This window comes from Lissotriton helveticus, chromosome 3_1, assembly GCF_964261635.1.
Source record: "Lissotriton helveticus chromosome 3_1, aLisHel1.1, whole genome shotgun sequence".
NCBI lineage: Eukaryota > Metazoa > Chordata > Amphibia > Caudata > Salamandridae > Lissotriton > Lissotriton helveticus.
Genome location: NC_136061.1, coordinates 52,268,797 through 52,286,370, shown reverse-complemented (window position 1 = coordinate 52,286,370; position 17,574 = coordinate 52,268,797). Strand labels below are relative to the sequence as shown.

The 17,574-nt window shown below is 50.7% G+C and overlaps 1 protein-coding gene across 3 annotated transcripts in view; it reads left to right on the top strand.

The window, feature by feature from the left end:
• The window catches only part of LOC144822096 (alanine--tRNA ligase, mitochondrial-like), a 198,704-nt gene that overhangs the window by 75,488 nt on the left and 105,642 nt on the right, over positions 1 to 17,574 (top strand). For all 3 annotated transcript variants that reach the window (XM_078679217.1, XM_078679219.1, XM_078679218.1), the window contains exon 12: positions 3,884 to 4,053. In XM_078679217.1, the coding sequence (XP_078535343.1) occupies positions 3,884 to 4,053 (170 nt within the window). The remainder of the gene's footprint in view (positions 1 to 3,883; positions 4,054 to 17,574) is intronic.

Sequence of the window (17,574 nt, the reverse complement as noted above, 5' to 3'; positions counted from 1 at the left end):
AAACAAGTTTTGTAGAGTACTGATCTGTTTTCTTTAGCCCTATTGGAAGTGGCTTTTATCCATAAGCCAACTACAGAAGGAGATCATTTCTAAAGTGCTGAATGTAGGAGAGTGGGGTCTGCAATCCTATGGTCACCCCAGATTTTTGCTTTTTGCTTCACTGGTTTACGACTTTCCCTGGCTGTGGGCCTGCTAATCAGACCCACAGCCTAGCTGTTCTCTCTCTAAATTGACATCCATGTACTTTAGGTGCATTTACCAATTGGTACTGGGCCACCTTATCAGTCCCTGTACAGTGTACCTTAGGTGCCCAGGGCATAGGTGTACCCAGGGCCTACCAGGGGCTGAAGCATGTATTATGCCACCCCTGGCTGGCCATCTAAACAGACACAGCTGGCTGGTAAGACAGCTGGGGCAAGGTGGTGTAATCACCCTTTGCTGTAGATATAGGATACCTATATCTAACCCCAAAATGGACACATATACTCCTATCAGTCACTCCTATGGCAGGCCTTATCAATCCTGAAGGCAGAGTGCTTGGAATTATGTGAGATGGTGCTCTAGCATGAGCTGAGCCTGTCTGCAGCTTGCGGAACCAAGTCCTTATAGCTGTTCCATGATAACGCTATACCATATATTCTTAAGTGCATTATAATCCTCGCGGTTATTGCTAACTTTGGCATAGCTTTATCAAAACACGTCGTGTAAGGTGTCATACGAATTGGAATACTACCCTCTCGCCAGTTCTGGCGATGGGGGTAGCATTCCACCCTTTTAGAGGGACACGACATGTATGTAACTGTGAACCCCGATTAAAGTTAAACAGAGCCGCAGCATCACAAAATGGATGCTGCCACCACAGACACAAGTCTGACCTCCTGCTGCTGGGAGTCCTTCCAGCGAGGGAGGCCTGGACAAAGGGTTTCCTGCCTTGGGAGGTGCTAGCACCACCCCAGACAGGATTTTGTGTATTGAGGTAGGGAGGCCTGAAAGGAATGAGACATGCTTGGGGCACACAAGGTGTCCCTGTGCATACCCCGGTTCAAACCAGTTGCTGGGGCACTCCAGCCCCAGCTCTGGCGCAAAACCGGACAAAGGATAGGGGGTGTAACCACCCCCTTCCTGGTCCCACCCAGGGGAGGGACCTAGTCACTAGTGCAGCCCCATTTAGGAGAATAAAGGTAGGAGCTGGTCCCATTCCAAATTAGATTATCCTGAACAACTCTACAAAGAAGAAACTCTGGACTTCGACGTTCTGCTCCACAGAAGACTGAAGAAATCTCCCTTGTGGGCAAGGAGTGTCCACCCTGCAACTGCAGGCACCATCAAGCGTCCTAGCGGTTCACTTTGTCATCCTTCCTGCCGGAACCAGACCTCAGAGCCCGACGAGACCCGGATTCCCAGACCTCTCCGACCTCTACCTACATCTGCAGCACAGATGAGATCCGTGGGTGCGACGAGACACGTGGGACCGGCCATCTTGAAGAAACTGCACTTTGCTTCCAGCACGACTTCAGAGGCATCCTCGAGAAAGTGCTTTGGGGATTGAGAAGCCCCAGTCCCAAGCAGCTCCTGCACAGAAGACCAGCCCTCCAGCATCCACGAGATCTGCGTGGGGCCCTTTTGCTTGATTGCTGCTCAACGCGTTGTCTGGTCACTTGCCAGCTGGCTAGTGGCCTCCTAGACGACGATCCACGAAATCTACACCGCTGGTCTGGTTGCTCCAGACTGGCCCTTCCTCCTCTCCAAAAGAGGAGCACTCCGGACCCTCCTGGTCCACACCAGACGCCGTTTCCACTCACCGCGTGGGTCGCCTTTGCCAAGGCCTGTTGACGCCAATTCCGGATCCAACACCGCCGACAGCGAGAGCCTGCGTGGGACAGCTCGTGCCTCCATCCTGGTTGTCGAAGACACCTCCTGGTCCACGTGGCTGCAGAGTCAAGCGTCCACTCTCACCTGATCGCGACAACAGCATCTGGTTCCCTCCTGGTTCCACTCCAGTCACTGGCTAGTGACTTTGAACACTGTCCCCTCTGCTTTCAGGTCCTCTTCTTCCCCGATCCACCCTTCGATCGCACCGGACATCTTCCTCCTGGTCGCCTGCAGCATCTTTCTTCAAGGCTCCATTGACTTCGACGCGAAAACCCGACCCACTTTCACACCTATGCACCTGCAGCCCGTTGGTGAGGTAACGAGAGCATTTCGGTGCTCATAGGTAGATTGACTCTCCTAGTGTCCAGATATTCAGTCGTTTTAGTCTTAACTAGACGGAACTGTCTGTTAATTACCTTTTCGTAATTTGTTCTGCCCATTGAATTTGTTCCGCATCTCGCGTGTGAGTACACACTCTGCACACGCGTCCCGTGGGCCTCCTGCTACTTACCTAAGGTTAGGGTAGTGTAGTCCCAGCGATCCTACAGCCTCTGGGCATCCTTATTTCCTCTATCGATTTCCTTATACCATTTACTTAGTATATGGTTTGTCGTGCCCCTAGGGCACCATTGTAATTTGTGCGATTTACTGTATTTTTCTTAAGATTCTTGTCATGTGCTTAGCCCTCTGACCTCATAAAGAGTTCAGAGGTGTTTGTTATTAATACATATATTGTTTATTTTCATAACAACCTGTGTGGTGTCCTGTCATCTGGTATTCAAGGGGTTATATTGTGGTAAAACAGCTGGCTTCACATGCCAAAAGAGTTTAGCCTAAGACTGCTTTGTCCATGCAACCATTAGGATAGCTGGTCTATAAGGTTGACTTACAACCAATCACCATAAGGGTTGTTTGGACTGATACAAGGTGATCACTAGAACTAGTGAGCATCATATACCAGGCCAACTTCTCACACTGAAGACACCGGGTTCTACAAGAACTTGGACCTATATTTTGAAGCGGTTACAGGGCTGGTGCTCCTGAAGCTGCTGTGTGATCTCAAGAGCTGCCAGGAATGGAAGAGGCCACAAGTGCCTCATGTGAGGAGTCTGTAGCTTCACGGCCTTGATCTTACCTCGCAGCACTTTGTATCCTGGTTTTTGCAATTGGGAATTCATAATAGTAAAAGTATAAGTATCCAAACGCAGAGAGGAAAGCATGGATGGGTTAACTTTTGATATCTGACCTGGGACAGTGTAAGATATCTGGGCTGGTGATCTACTTCCACCGGACAAGGGACAATTGGGCCTCTAAGCACTGGATGACCTTTGACACATAGAATGGGTCTACCTGAGATCTCTGGACTGGACAAGCTCCGCACCCGCAATGGGACATAGTACGATCCTGGGACCCGGGGATATATTCTCACCAACAGCCGTGGTGAGCTGTGGTGTCTCACTCCAGTGGTCCTGATACGGTACCACCAATACCAAAGTCCTCATCTCAAGTTTTTCACTGGTGACTGATGCTGACGTCTTTACCCCAGACCAGGTGTCTTGCCAAGATCAGTCGCTACTTCTCTTGAAAGGCAATTAATGATGCCCACATTCTCTGTGACTATTGACAAGCAACATGTATGAAAATTGACCGAATAGCTTTGATTTATAGCTTTGTTCTTTCACTAAGTTAAGCTTCTGAAGTTTCCTACCCTGCAGAGCACCCACGTAAAAGCAGCCATTTTAGTTGCAAGCGGATTACGATTAGTAAAAGCACATATGCAAGCTTCATCGAGATACCCAAAATGTAGTGTAATGCAATATTAGTAATACGAACATGTTGATTAATTTTATTAACGCTATGTCGGGAGGGTTGAATACAAGTAAGTCGTGTCACATGCGAATCCTTGCACCATCACTTGGTTGACTGAATTAAAATCTCTTTCTTATGAAGCCAACTTCAGAACCCTTCTCTAAATTCTGTACCAATACGTGTTTTTTTCTCCTCGCTCTAGTCTTCAGCCCCTGCCAAGCCACCGTTCTCCTCCTCTACAAAGACCAAGCGTTGCACTCCCTGGGGAAGGAAGGCGAGCGCTGTGGAGTAATCTTGGATCAAACCAATTTCTACGCAGAGCAGGGCGGGCAGGCGCACGACTCGGGATACTTTATGCGAGTGGAGCAGCAGGTAAGACTCCTTCTCTTCATCGGCAGGGGAGATGGCTGTGTCACTCTTACTTCTTGGAGAGCCCTCTAAATACCACCGTTTTTCTTATATTTTCTGGCCTGACTGCATCATTTTTCAATAGTTATTTAGTTATAGTTATCAAGTGAATCCAGAATGTCTGCTCTAGTTTCAGATCCGAAGTCTCTTTTATTCTTACTATTAATAATGACACTTATAAAGCGCTACCTTCACCTGAAAGGCTTCCTGGCGCTGATCATACAAAAATTCCAAGAGCTTTTCATCCTAGCTTACTTTTCTTGAACATTATGCGGTCCTGAGATCCAGTCTGAGAGGAGCGAAGCATTAATTTGACATTATTAACCTTAAGTATTGTGGAAAAGTAAATTTTGCCATGTTCTGTGTCCCTACGCGTCCTCCATCATATGTTATCTGTGCATGATTAATATGCATATGTATTCCCCATGTTTGATTAAAGACGCAATTACAGTTGTGTCCACCTTTAGTATGTCAGTTTCCAGTTCTCGTGAATACTACGAATATCAGGCCTATGTAAAGCTACGTTGCCACGTTTCTCAGTGTGGACGTTATTTCATTGTAAAGCCCCCGTTCCTAGGCCTCAAAAGGGCCCGGACACCAGATTTCAGCTCCTGTCTCCTGAAGCCCTCGCTGAGGAGCGATACAGCCCCCACCTGTATCCTCGACCCTTCACTTACTTCCTGCCTCGCAGTGCCCGGCTCAGCCTAGCTCTGCCTCTGAGTCTGCCAAGAGTATGTTATGATTCCAGTTATCAGTTCAGTCCTCCTTCTCTGCATTCCTAAAGCTACTGAATCGCATCAATAGTTTCCGTCATTGTCTAGCCTTTACGTCTCCACGTTAGAGAAATACTGCATTTAATGGTCATTTAATATTCTTCATCACGCACTACATGTAGAATAATGCATGCTCCAGTCTTAGAGTCTGTTCGCCTTTACCCCGATAACTTTTGGATTCCATCAACATGTTCTCTAAACATCAGATACTAGATACTGCTTAGGTACATGTCGCCCTGACTCTCCAGACTTCAGTCTCTGCTCCTAGCACAGAGTTCGAAGCCCCCAGCTTCTCCTAGTAACACGTCATTGCCAGTTTGCGCGCACCATTAGGTCAGAGGTCCCGGCTCCTTAGGTAGCCCCCTCCATGTTTCCGCCCCATTCATGACATATTCTGTTACGTTTGCATCACATGTCTATGTATACGCCTCTGTTACACCTACTTTCACCCTTATCTTTCGCGACTGCTATTGATCACACCCACTGCTCCGCCTATCGTATGTATTGTAATGCAACTGTTTTAGTATATATGATTGTGTATTGTTATTAAATGTTAGCGCGCTCATCCCAGATCCAGCCCCAGCAGCTGCTGGGCCCTGCCATCCTATTCCTATGCAGGTTGTCCCGCTCCTGTCCTTTATGCTGTAATAAACCTGCAAAAACTCCTACTACCTCGAATCTTGACTCTTATTTATTGAGCTATCTGATTATTGCTATATCCAGACAAACCTAGATCCGGTATTATTTATTTATATACCACATAATGGCGCCCGAACAGGGACTTGCCCTTTCCCCACGCGTCGGTGAAGCCACGCCGACCCCCTGACCCTCTGCAGCCGTGACGGAACCATACCGTGCACGTGCAGATATTTCTGCTTCAAGTATCCCTCAGGCCCACGGAGGAGACGGAGGTGGCGGTCCAGCATCCAGACGAGACGGTGGAGGAACGCGGCGAGTCCCGACCAGAGCCCAAGCCGAGAGTCCAAGGTCCGAGGTATCCGGAGGCCCACCTGTAACAGAAGTCCGAAGTTCGTCCGTCCGGCGTCGAAGCAGTCCAGTCCAGTCTGAGGCCTTCCGTTCTTGCTGCCCGGTGAGTACCGTTGCTGGGGTAGTATCTAGACAGGGTCAAACTAATTGACTCTGGTCTGTGGGTTGGTGGTACACAGTCCCACAAACGAAGTGTCCACTTCGGTGGATGCGGGTCCTGACGTGTCTCTGTATGAGACCGGTAAGTTTCGTACTGTTTCAGCAGTGCATCTAGTTCCTGTTCTAGTCAGTTCTGTTCTCGAGAAAATTCATGTATTCTGTTTTCCGTATTCCAGGTAGTATTCTGTTCGAACTGTTATTCTGAATGTTCTTCATGTATTTTAATGTCGTGGTATGAGTGCGAAGTGATTCTCGTGTTTATTGTGTATTGTATTGTGTCCAGATCATAGTTCAGTCATGCCGCTCTTTTCAAAACTGCGTCAGTTAAAAACTAGAAAAGGTCTGCTAGAAGCAGCAGTTCCTGTCCCGCCTAGGGACAGTCCAGGTCATTTTATGTATCAGAAGCATGGCATAAGCGCCATATTGTATCTAGATTTATGGGTCGAGTATACCAAACAGTTAGAGGAAAAGTATAGATGGCCTGTATCAGGCACATGGGATGCCGAGTGCATCATGCGAGTAGAAGAAGCATTATGGAAAAAGAAAGCCAGACAGTCACAGAAAGATGCCATCGAGTTATGGCGCAAAGAATCTCATAAAAGAACCGAAAAAGAAATCAGAAAGTCAGAATTAAGTAGAGAATCCTTAGAACGAGCCCAAGAAAGGGAATTAATCGAGATTGGTGAACGAGTTAAAACCGAACAGTCAGACAGACAGAGGCATGCTCTTATTAAGGGTATGTATCCTCTTCTTGCCGAGGACTTGCCAAAAGCAACCCCAGAGGCATCCAGTAATTTTCCGCCACCATTAGTCCCGACCAAGCTACGTCACAAACCGACCGCAGCTGATATTTTTATCTCGTCCTATTTGGACGACACAGTCCCAGAATATGCAAATCCCGCTGCGCCAGTCCCTGTAAATCAGGCACTTCCCGCTCCTCCAGACACCGGAGTACCTGTTACGGTACCCCCGGTCCAGCCCGCCATACAAGTCCAGCCTGCATTTCCATTTCCCACTCTGCCAGGACGAAGAGCATCAGTAGACGACTCTAGTTTAGGGGCCGCAGGAGGAGGTCCTCCTCAAACCCCGCCGCCACACAAGCGTTTAACGTTAGCCGAATTACATGCAAAAGCGTCACAGCGTACGCCCAGGTATCAGTCTGTTGCAGAAATAAGAAAAGCCCTTAATGAATGTGGCTATGATCCAGTCCCAGGCGAGGATAGTATGCTTTTATATTCATTACGCGTAAGAAAGGTGACCGAGTATCTAGTTACCCTACCAGATATGAAAGAAGATCTAGACAGAATATATCGTTTTATCCGTACAGGGAATGATCCAGAAAGTATTAGTGACGTCATGTGCCAAAGAAAAGTTGAAGTCCAGCTCATGATATTAAAGTTTCTGATTAATTGTCTAATAAGGGAACAAGATTATCCGACCAAAGATCGAGCGGAAATGAAAGTCCTGACAAGGTGGAGTGATAATATAGCCGAGGGTAAGCACAAGACTATCGGTAGTATAGAGAGTATGTACAAAAAGATTCGTAAAGAAATAATAAGGGTACACGAACAACGTAAAGAAGCACAAGTAAGCGAAAAGGAAAATGACTCTGCGGAAGAGGTAGAGGACGAGAATCCCGACAGAATAGCGTATGTAGGAAAATCTAGATTTCCAGATCGCCATTTGCGCCTAGAACACAAGTCAATTTTTCATCATCCAGCACCAGAACAAGGTTCTCTGGAACAAGTATTTCAAGCTACCGATCACATTCTAAAATCACGAATCGGTTATAGCGAGTTAAGTACCATGCATGAACAAGAACTAGTCCGATCAGCAGTCCGATGGATTACTGACTCTACCACTTTTCCAGACGAAATAGTGGCACAAATGTTTCTGAAATTGCCCCCAGCCGAGCAGCGACTGGCGGGTATGTATATGATCCAGCACCTCATTACATTGTATGAGGGTCAACATTCTGATCCAGGTCCGTTACACGATGTCCTGAACGAGTTACTCCAGTATAAATGGAAAGGTTTAAGTACCGATTTGATTAGTGTCATTCTAGAACAGCGCCACAAATACAGAACGTTTCTGAACCCGCATTTTGTTCATGTCTCACCCCCAGAAAGTAAACCCTTTTACATAGACAGACAGAATCCGTTACGAGAAGTGCATCCAGTTAAGACAGACGGTGGTGAAATGCAACGAGTGTTTGTTTACACCCCTATCACAAAGATGGAACTCTTAGAGATGAAAAAATTAATTCCCTGTCATGATAAAGATCCAGCAGGGTTCCATCGAGAATTAAAAGACATGCTCCGTATGGGAGAATACACGTATCCAGATATAATTAAAATGTTAAAAGTCCTGTTGCCCGCAGGGGTATATGAGAAACTCAAAGACAAAGAATGGGAGGTGGGAGAGAAAAAGATCGATTGGGCAGTTCTAGAAGCCGAAGATAAGGCACGAGTACCAGGTACCGGTCTTGGAGATAAATGTAAAGAATTACCAGAATTGTTAATACAAGTTTTGCCTAGGTTATTGACAACTAGAAAAGAAGACTGGGATGCAATCTCAGCCTGTAAACAGAAACAAGACGAAGATATTAGTGATTATTATTCCAGATTTGAGAAATGTTTTACCATAAACAGTGGCCTCAAGACGAGTAGCGAGTCATACCCTCATCTTTTTGTTACTAAATTAGTCGAGAATTCGAGTCCCCAAATTAAAAACCGAGTTTTGAAAGTCGAAAGTACCTGGCAAGCTAATACCCCGTCCCAGATGTTACAGATGCTTCAATATCACCAGAATAGAATCAGAGAAGAACAAGATCACGAGAGAAAACGTATGAAAGACACGAAAATGAAAGTACTAGTTGCACAATCTGTTCCTCAAGACAGTCAGAAGAGGGGTCCGAATCAAGCCAGTCATCCTGCAGCTCCCGTTAAAGGAAACTGCAATTATTGTAAACAGCCAGGTCATTTTATAAACGAGTGTGCAGTTCTGAAACACAACATAGCTACCGGTAAGACTAAAGAAAGACCACGTCCGCCGAGACAAGAGCAAGTTTCACAGACTCCTCAGTCACAGATTGCACCACAGACAGTTACCGCTCCGCAGCCTATCGCTGCAACACAGCATGTTACACAGCAGATGTACCAGTATGCACAGTCTGAGTATCCAGAGTATCAGCCATATTCATGAAACAGCCTAGAGGGGGAGGTAGGCTTGCCTCTCATCGAGATACCTGTAGATCAAGAAGGTCCCTATGTTCACAGTCAAGTATTAGGGAAAGACAGAAAGTTTCTGATTGATACAGGGGCAAGTAGGACCACTATCAGTCACGCCGAAGTTCCAGGGGCTCCGCTCTCAGGCTCAAGAAATGTTTCCCTTGGATTTTCAGGAAAACCTATTGTTGGACCCGGTCCTTTGGGCAGGTTTACCCCGTGACTTTTTGCTTTTTCCTAGCCTGTTTTTGGAACCTGGATTGGTGATTGTAGGCCTCTGCGCACTTTTTCACTGTGGTACAGTATAAAGTGCGTGTGCTTTCTGTGTATGGATGGTGAGTGACCTGCCCTCCCATAGGAATGACTGGGAAATATGTATGCCCATGGTAGATTCCTGATGCGTGGGGAGTGCAGGGGCGAGTTTGATATGTATGAACTCGTGAGAATGAATGCTGCAGAATGGTGTATGCGGCATGGCTGTGTGTAGTCTAGAAGCGCCACTTTTAGAAGTTGGCATAATTGTGTAGTGAGTCTGCTAGCACGTGATTGGCTGATGGGCCTGGCCCAGGCATGCCTGGGCCTGTTGGTAGATGGACTGTCTGGTTTGAGTAGAACAGGGTCTGCAGGGTCTGCAAGGCCCCGGAGGAGGGGGTAGATGAAAGGCCCCTCTGCTGTCAGGGATGGGAGGAAAGAGCGTCTGGTGGTGCCGGGCTGTGCCTGCCGCCCACCCTGCTGGCTCTCCATCCTGGCGGCCCACTGTCACCTCTGGCCCTGAAGCTGTCAGGGAGACGTAAACCAGAAACATTCCAGTACTCAGGGCCCCTTGCACGAAAGCTTCAAAGTACTTCAAAGGCATTTCTGTGTATAAGAAGGGACGGTGTCTCCTTCCAAAGGGTTCTTGTCTTTGCTCTTGTGGCTGACTGGGATCTACCAGGGGTGGGCGCTGCCCAGCCCCTGGACACCTGGATTCCTGGACTCCTGGGGGGACCCTTCTGCCTGCCTGGGCTGAAGGGGGGACTTGGCTTTGCCCCTGGGGAAGTTCTGGGACCATGGCAGCATGGAGAAGCTGCCCTTTTCCTGTGGAGAGTGCTGGAGTTGGTTTCTAGCGCCTAGAGGCGCTGGGCTTCGCCTTGAGCGCCTGGGAGCGCTCTGCCTGCTGTCTAGCGCTTAGGAGCGCTTCATTTTCCCCAAGCGCAGAGAGCGCTGTCGCTGGACTTTCTAGTGCTTAGGAGCGCTTTTGGTGCTCGCTTATAGCGCTGGAGGTGCTGAGGATTCCTGGCCGTATTTACTTAATCAATTACGAGTGCCCACCTCGATCTGCCGCGGTGAAAACAAACCACGAAGGGGCCGCGACCGGATTGGACGAGACCCGAGGAGGGACGCGCTCTGTTGGCCGGTGGATGGTCGCGTCATCGGCGAGGCCGCGCTGCCATTGGTTGGCGGCCTCGCGTCATGAGGGGCTCATCGCAGGAGCCGCGACGCGATTGGCTGGGCCGCCCCTGAGGCCGTGGAAGAATGGGGAAGACGAGAAAGGTGGCGGCCGGTTAACAGGGCTCCCGTGTGCCGAGGGAGCCCTGCAGCGAGAGGAGAGCGGCCGCGAGCGGCTGAGCGGCCCGGCGGGGCTCCGTGGTGGAAGAGGAGCCCCGCGCTGGCCAAACGAAGAGAGCCGCCGCCCGGAGGAGCCGCCCCTGAGGCCCGGTGAGTTGAAGGGCTGGGGGGCTCCGTGTGGACCGGGTGAGACGGGGGCTCCGTGATGCTGCTGCTCCGTGAGGGAGCAGATGGATTCTCGTGGTGCCGGTAGAGGCACCAAGGAAGGGCGGCCCCGAATGGCAGTGGGTCGCCCCACCGTGAGCAAAGAGCCCGCGAGGGGCTCTTGAGGGCCCGCATTGCTTCGTGTTGGTGCCGGGTTAGAGGCACTGCTTCAGGGCGGCCCCAGATGGCAGCGGGCCGCCCCAACGGTGTGTAGAGCCCGTTTGGCTCCAGAGAGGGCCATATTCGAGAGGGGGGGGGCTTCGGGGCATATTGTCGGTGCTCGTCCCCTCCTGCCCCCGAGTGTGAGGACTAGAGTCCGGTGAGGCTCCTGGGGGCATCATTGTTCTAAGAGTCTGTGTGGCTCCAACGGTTGGCATGGTGCTTTAGAGCCTTCGTGGCTCCAACGTCTGGGGCATGTGTGATATGCCCAGAGCCTGTGTGGCTCCAGCAGTGGCGCAGTTGGCGCCTAAGGGCCAGTGAGGGCCCTAGCACAAGTTTGTTGTTCTCCAGGTGCCCAGCACTTTGTGGGCACCTGCCACGTTTAGGCTTTTTATACTTTGAGACTGGCGCTGCATGGCAGCGCACCCTGACACTGAGACTCAGGGCGTCTGAGCCCCAACAAGGCCAGTTGGCCTAGGGACTGCCACAGGTAGTGGCTCATGTGATAGTATCTGCCTAATGTGAGTTTTGCGCATTGTGATGTGGTGCTAGGAAATGTAATGCATTTAGTATGATTACGCACCTTGATCTTACACCTCTGAATGTTTTTAGACATCATGTGATTCTTGCGCTATTGCTTTACTCTTGACACCTCTGAATGTGTAGGTGTATGCATCATGTGTCTTACTTTTCCTGCGCTGCACCTCTGAATGTTTAGTCATCATGTGTCTTCTTGCGCTGCACCCCTGAATGTATTTTATTGCATCATGTGCTTTATTCATAACACCTCTGAATGCTTTAGGCATCCTGTGTTTCTCTTTATTACTCCTCTGAATGTAGGTTATTGCATCATGGGTAATGTGTTCTTTTCTTAGACCCCTAAATGCTGTGTGATACTTAGGGGGTTGTTCTTTTAGTACAGGTGGTCCTAGTGAGGTCCTGGTCCCCTGCGTGACAGTCTCCCAAGGAGTGTAGGGTTGCGTAGGTGGTACTTACCTGTTCCCAGTAGTTACTGGGTGTGATCTATAACTGTTGCTTTGTGTTACAGTGAAGTTTATATACTTTTATTCTAATTTCTGACAAGTATTTCTATATCTGCAAAGTGTTGATTCAGACAGTGGCCCATGTGGCCCCGTCTTGTAAATAATCCCTTGTGAATATTGCCGTGCCAGTTGGCACAATGTACATGCGTGATTTCTATCTGATATGTTTTGACAATACAAAAGTTATTTTTAATATAACCTTGTGTGGAGTCTCTTTTGTGGTGTACCTAGTATGTTGTTGCTGTTGTGCGCTGACGCAAATGCTTTACACATCGCCTCCGAGTTTAGCCTAGACTGCTCGCGCCATGCTACCTAGAGGGTGAGCAGGGGTTATCTTGGCGTGTGACTTCCTTGCCCTGACTGGAATGGTGGTTTCTGCCTGGCTTTGGCATAAGCCTTAGCCTACCAGAAATAGCCAGTTTCCAACATTGGTGGGTCAGCGGTGCGGATTTGGACTTGCGTTTGCCCAGTGCCATAGCGACAACTGGCTACATTACAAAAACTCTGCGTTTTTCAGATAGTCACATATTTGGGATTATTGTTTCTGATTTTGTTTTTCCTCAAAAGTGTCATTTTCAGATGGTGTTCCTGCGCTTTATGTTAAGTGGCAGATGAGAGAAAATGACAGGGCGGGACGCCAGTAGATAGGGGAGGTTCCCATAGGTTAGGAATCCCTTGCTGGGTCCAGTGTCCAATCCCTATTCCTGTCCCTGTGTGGGTAAATGGAAGAGAGGGAGGGTGGAGGAGAAATTGCTTACTCAGGAGGGTGGTTATTCCCTGAGTGTAGTGTGTGTGTCTGGATTCCCCGTATGGTAGGATCCAGTGGTGGCAGCTTAAATATGTCCAGTGCGTGTAGTCCCATTCCCAGTTCCCAGAGTATGGTGCCTGGTGCTCAGTAAGAGGGTGACAGGTTGAGAGTCAGAGGCAGTGAGGAACTGTCTCACCAGTCTGGAGGGGGAGTGTGTGGATGAGTGGTGTCTTGAACTGGAGGAGTTCGTGTGAGTTTTTTTGTAAGGAGCTTGCACGTGAGGTATACCTCTGGTGGTGTGCAGGACGTCCTGCAGAGGCATTGGACAAGAAGGTGGATGTCTGGCGGTGTGCTGGATGTCGTGCAGAGACATTAGAAAGTGATTCTAAAAGTAGTGGCTTGTGTATCTGATGATCCTGTGTAGGTGAAGAGGTTCATGTGTAGCCCAGCTATGTCCCATTAGGATGATAGGGGTGTAGGGGCTCACGTCCTGTCCCAGTGGAGGCGGAGTGAGTGTGGGACGGTGTGTCCCACGTTAGCCCGAAACCTTGTCTCAGGGCCTGGAGGGTTCCCTAAGGGAGCGCCAGGTCAGGGGCCTAGGCTGTACTTACAAGTCATTTGAAGAGGATCTTCATGTGTCAAGAGGACGGGGAGTTTCTGTAACCAGAATTCCGGCGGTCCTAGTGTTGGGCAGTACCGCTCCTAAGTGGAGGGTGCAGAAGTCCTGGCTCGCTGAGCATTTGACCGCCTAGAGTGCTTGACCATTTTTTTTTTTTTTTTTTTTGGGGCCTCTGGAGGTCGTTCCCCGAGGAGGGGGGAGGCCAGGTTCAGGTTCAGCCTGACCTGGAGGGAAGGGCATCGGTAATCAGTGTCCTGACCGGTTGTTGGCTTCCAGGGGTACCACTCCCAGGTGGGAGGGTGCAGGACTCAGGAGGGGGGTGCAGAGGGACGGTGTCCTTACTTCTGACCCCGGTGGGAGGAGAGTGTGTCGCTGATACGCCGCTGGCGTGTGCTCTGTCTAGCCTGAGACATACTGTGCCTGTGATCATGGAACTGGAAGGGGGTGCAGAAGGACGGTGTACTTCTGACCCCGGTGCAACTTAAGGGTTTAAATCCTAGGTTGGGAGATTAGGAAACTTCTAGGTCAAGAGGAACCCTACCAAAGTGGATCAGCTGAAGAGACCGAGGGGGCTGCCCTTGCTGTGTGTTCTGGGGCCCACCTGCAGTTTGTTGTTTCCACTAAGGTAGAGGAAAGGGGGCTTTGCTGTGTGCTGTGCCCCCCACCTGCTTGAAGAGGGACTGTGCTGTGTGCTTTGTACCTCAGAAGTGGAATAGTTTCCAGGTGGTAGACCAGTGACGGAGTGAGGTCCTGATCTGGTAGGAGAGTTGTGTTCTGGTGAGTGCTTCCCTGTGAGGGTTATTCCTTCACCCTGACTGGAAGCAAGGGTCCCTACTTGGTCTAAGGTACTTACCTCTGCCAACTAGAGACCCCCAGTTCTAACATTGGTGGAGTAGAGGTAGGATCGGGCATTCTTGCTGTGACCTCTAGTCAGCCTGAGGGTGTGGTCCCTAGGGTATAGGATCAGTGGTAGTGTAGCTACCCTGAGAGAGAGAGTGGAGATTAGCTATTGTGTGCCAGGGGCTTCTGCCCCCACTCTGTGGATTGGTTAGGACCTGTGATCTTTGGATGGCCTAGGGCCTGGTCCTGGCTGTGGATGACTAGTGTGTACCAGTGGGGTATCCTAGTTGTGTCAGAGAGCTTTTGTTGAGGGAAATCCCTGTGGGTTCAGAGTGGCGAAAAACTGTAAGGTGGCCCTGCCCTGCAGGCCCGTCTCCGTGGTTTTGTCGCCCAAAGCATTGAAGACCATCAGTGTAGTGATTGGTCTACCCTGCGTTTTGGCTGGAAGGGGGATGTGTTGGACCCGGTCCTTTGGGCAGGTTTACCCCGTGACTTTTTGCTTTTTCCTAGCCTGTTTTTGGAACCTGGATTGGTGATTGTAGGCCTCTGCGCACTTTTTCACTGTGGTACAGTATAAAGTGCGTGTGCTTTCTGTGTATGGATGGTGAGTGACCTGCCCTCCCATAGGAATGACTGGGAAATATGTATGCCCATGGTAGATTCCTGATGCGTGGGGAGTGCAGGGGCGAGTTTGATATGTATGAACTCGTGAGAATGAATGCTGCAGAATGGTGTATGCGGCATGGCTGTGTGTAGTCTAGAAGCGCCACTTTTAGAAGTTGGCATAATTGTGTAGTGAGTCTGCTAGCACGTGATTGGCTGATGGGCCTGGCCCAGGCATGCCTGGGCCTGTTGGTAGATGGACTGTCTGGTTTGAGTAGAACAGGGTCTGCAGGGTCTGCAAGGCCCCGGAGGAGGGGGTAGATGAAAGGCCCCTCTGCTGTCAGGGATGGGAGGAAAGAGCGTCTGGTGGTGCCGGGCTGTGCCTGCCGCCCACCCTGCTGGCTCTCCATCCTGGTGGCCCACTGTCACCTCTGGCCCTGAAGCTGTCAGGGAGACGTAAACCAGAAACATTCCAGTACTCAGGGCCCCTTGCACGAAAGCTTCAAAGTACTTCAAAGGCATTTCTGTGTATAAGAAGGGACGGTGTCTCCTTCCAAAGGGTTCTTGTCTTTGCTCTTGTGGCTGACTGGGATCTACCAGGGGTGGGCGCTGCCCAGGCCCTGGACACCTGGATTCCTGGACTCCTGGGGGGACCCTTCTGCCTGCCTGGGCTGAAGGGGGGACTTGGCTTTGCCCCTGGGGAAGTTCTGGGACCATGGCAGCATGGAGAAGCTGCCCTTTTCCTGTGGAGAGCGCTGGAGTTGGTTTCTAGCGCCTAGAGGCGCTGGGCTTCGCCTTGAGCGCCTGGGAGCGCTCTGCCTGCTGTCTAGCGCTTTGGAGCGCTTCATTTCCCCCAAGCGCATGAGAGCGCTGTCGCTGGACTTTCTAGTGCTTAGGAGCGCTTTTGGTGCTCGCTTATAGCGCTGGAGGCGCTGAGGATTCCTGGCCGTATTTACTTAATCAATTACGAGTGCCCACCTCGATCTGCCGCGGTGAAAACAAACCACGAAGGGGCCGCGACCGGATTGGACGAGACCCGAGGAGGGACGCGCTCTGTTGGCCAGTGAATGGTCGCGTCATCGGCGAGGCCGCGCTGCCATTGGTTGGCGGCCTCGCGTCATGAGGGGCTCATCGCAGGAGCCGCGACGCGATTGGCTGGGCCGCCCCTGAGGCCGTGGAAGAATGGGGAAGACGAGAAAGGTGGCGGCCGGTTAACAGGGCTCCCGTGTGCCGAGGGAGCCCTGCAGCGAGAGGAGAGCGGCCGCGAGCGGCTGAGCGGCCCGGCGGGGCTCCGTGGTGGAAGAGGAGCCCCGCGCTGGCCAGACGAAGAGAGCCGCCGCCCGGAGGAGCCGCCCCTGAGGCCCGGTGAGTTGAAGGGCTGGGGGGCTCCGTGTGGACCGGGTGAGACGGGGGCTCCGTGATGCTGCTGCTCCGTGAGGGAGCAGATGGATTCTCGTGGTGCCGGTAGAGGCACCAAGGAAGGGCGGCCCCGAATGGCAGTGGGTCGCCCCACCGTGAGCAAAGAGCCCGCGAGGGGCTCTTGAGGGCCCGCATTGCTTCGTGTTGGTGCCGGGTTAGAGGCACTGCTTCAGGGCGGCCCCAGATGGCAGCGGGCCGCCCCAACGGTGTGTAGAGCCCGTTTGGCTCCAGAGAGGGCCATATTCGAGAGGGGGGGGGCTTCGGGGCATATTGTCGGTGCTCGTCCCCTCCTGCCCCCGAGTGTGAGGACTAGAGTCCGGTGAGGCTCCTGGGGGCATCATTGTTCTAAGAGTCTGTGTGGCTCCAACGGTTGGCATGGTGCTTTAGAGCCTTCGTGGCTCCAACGTCTGGGGCATGTGTGATATGCCCAGAGCCTGTGTGGCTCCAGCAGTGGCGCAGTTGGCGCCTAAGGGCCAGTGAGGGCCCTAGCACAAGTTTGTTGTTCTCCAGGTGCCCAGCACTTTGTGGGCACCTGCCACGTTTAGGCTTTTTATACTTTGAGACTGGCGCTGCATGGCAGCGCACCCTGACACTGAGACTCAGGGCGTCTGAGCCCCAACAAGGCCAGTTGGCCTAGGGACTGCCACAGGTAGTGGCTCATGTGATAGTATCTGCCTAATGTGAGTTTTGCGCATTGTGATGTGGTGCTAGGAAATGTAATGCATTTAGTATGATTACGCACCTTGATCTTACACCTCTGAATGTTTTTAGACATCATGTGATTCTTGCGCTATTGCTTTACTCTTGACACCTCTGAATGTGTAGGTGTATGCATCATGTGTCTTACTTTTCCTGCGCTGCACCTCTGAATGTTTAGTCATCATGTGTCTTCTTGCGCTGCACCCCTGAATGTATTTTATTGCATCATGTGCTTTATTCATAACACCTCTGAATGCTTTAGGCATCCTGTGTTTCTCTTTATTACTCCTCTGAATGTAGGTTATTGCATCATGGGTAATGTGTTCTTTTCTTAGACCCCTAAATGCTGTGTGATACTTAGGGGATTGTTCTTTTAGTACAGGTGGTCCTAGTGAGGTCCTGGTCCCCTGCGTGACAGTCTCCCAAGGAGTGTAGGGTTGCGTAGGTGGTACTTACC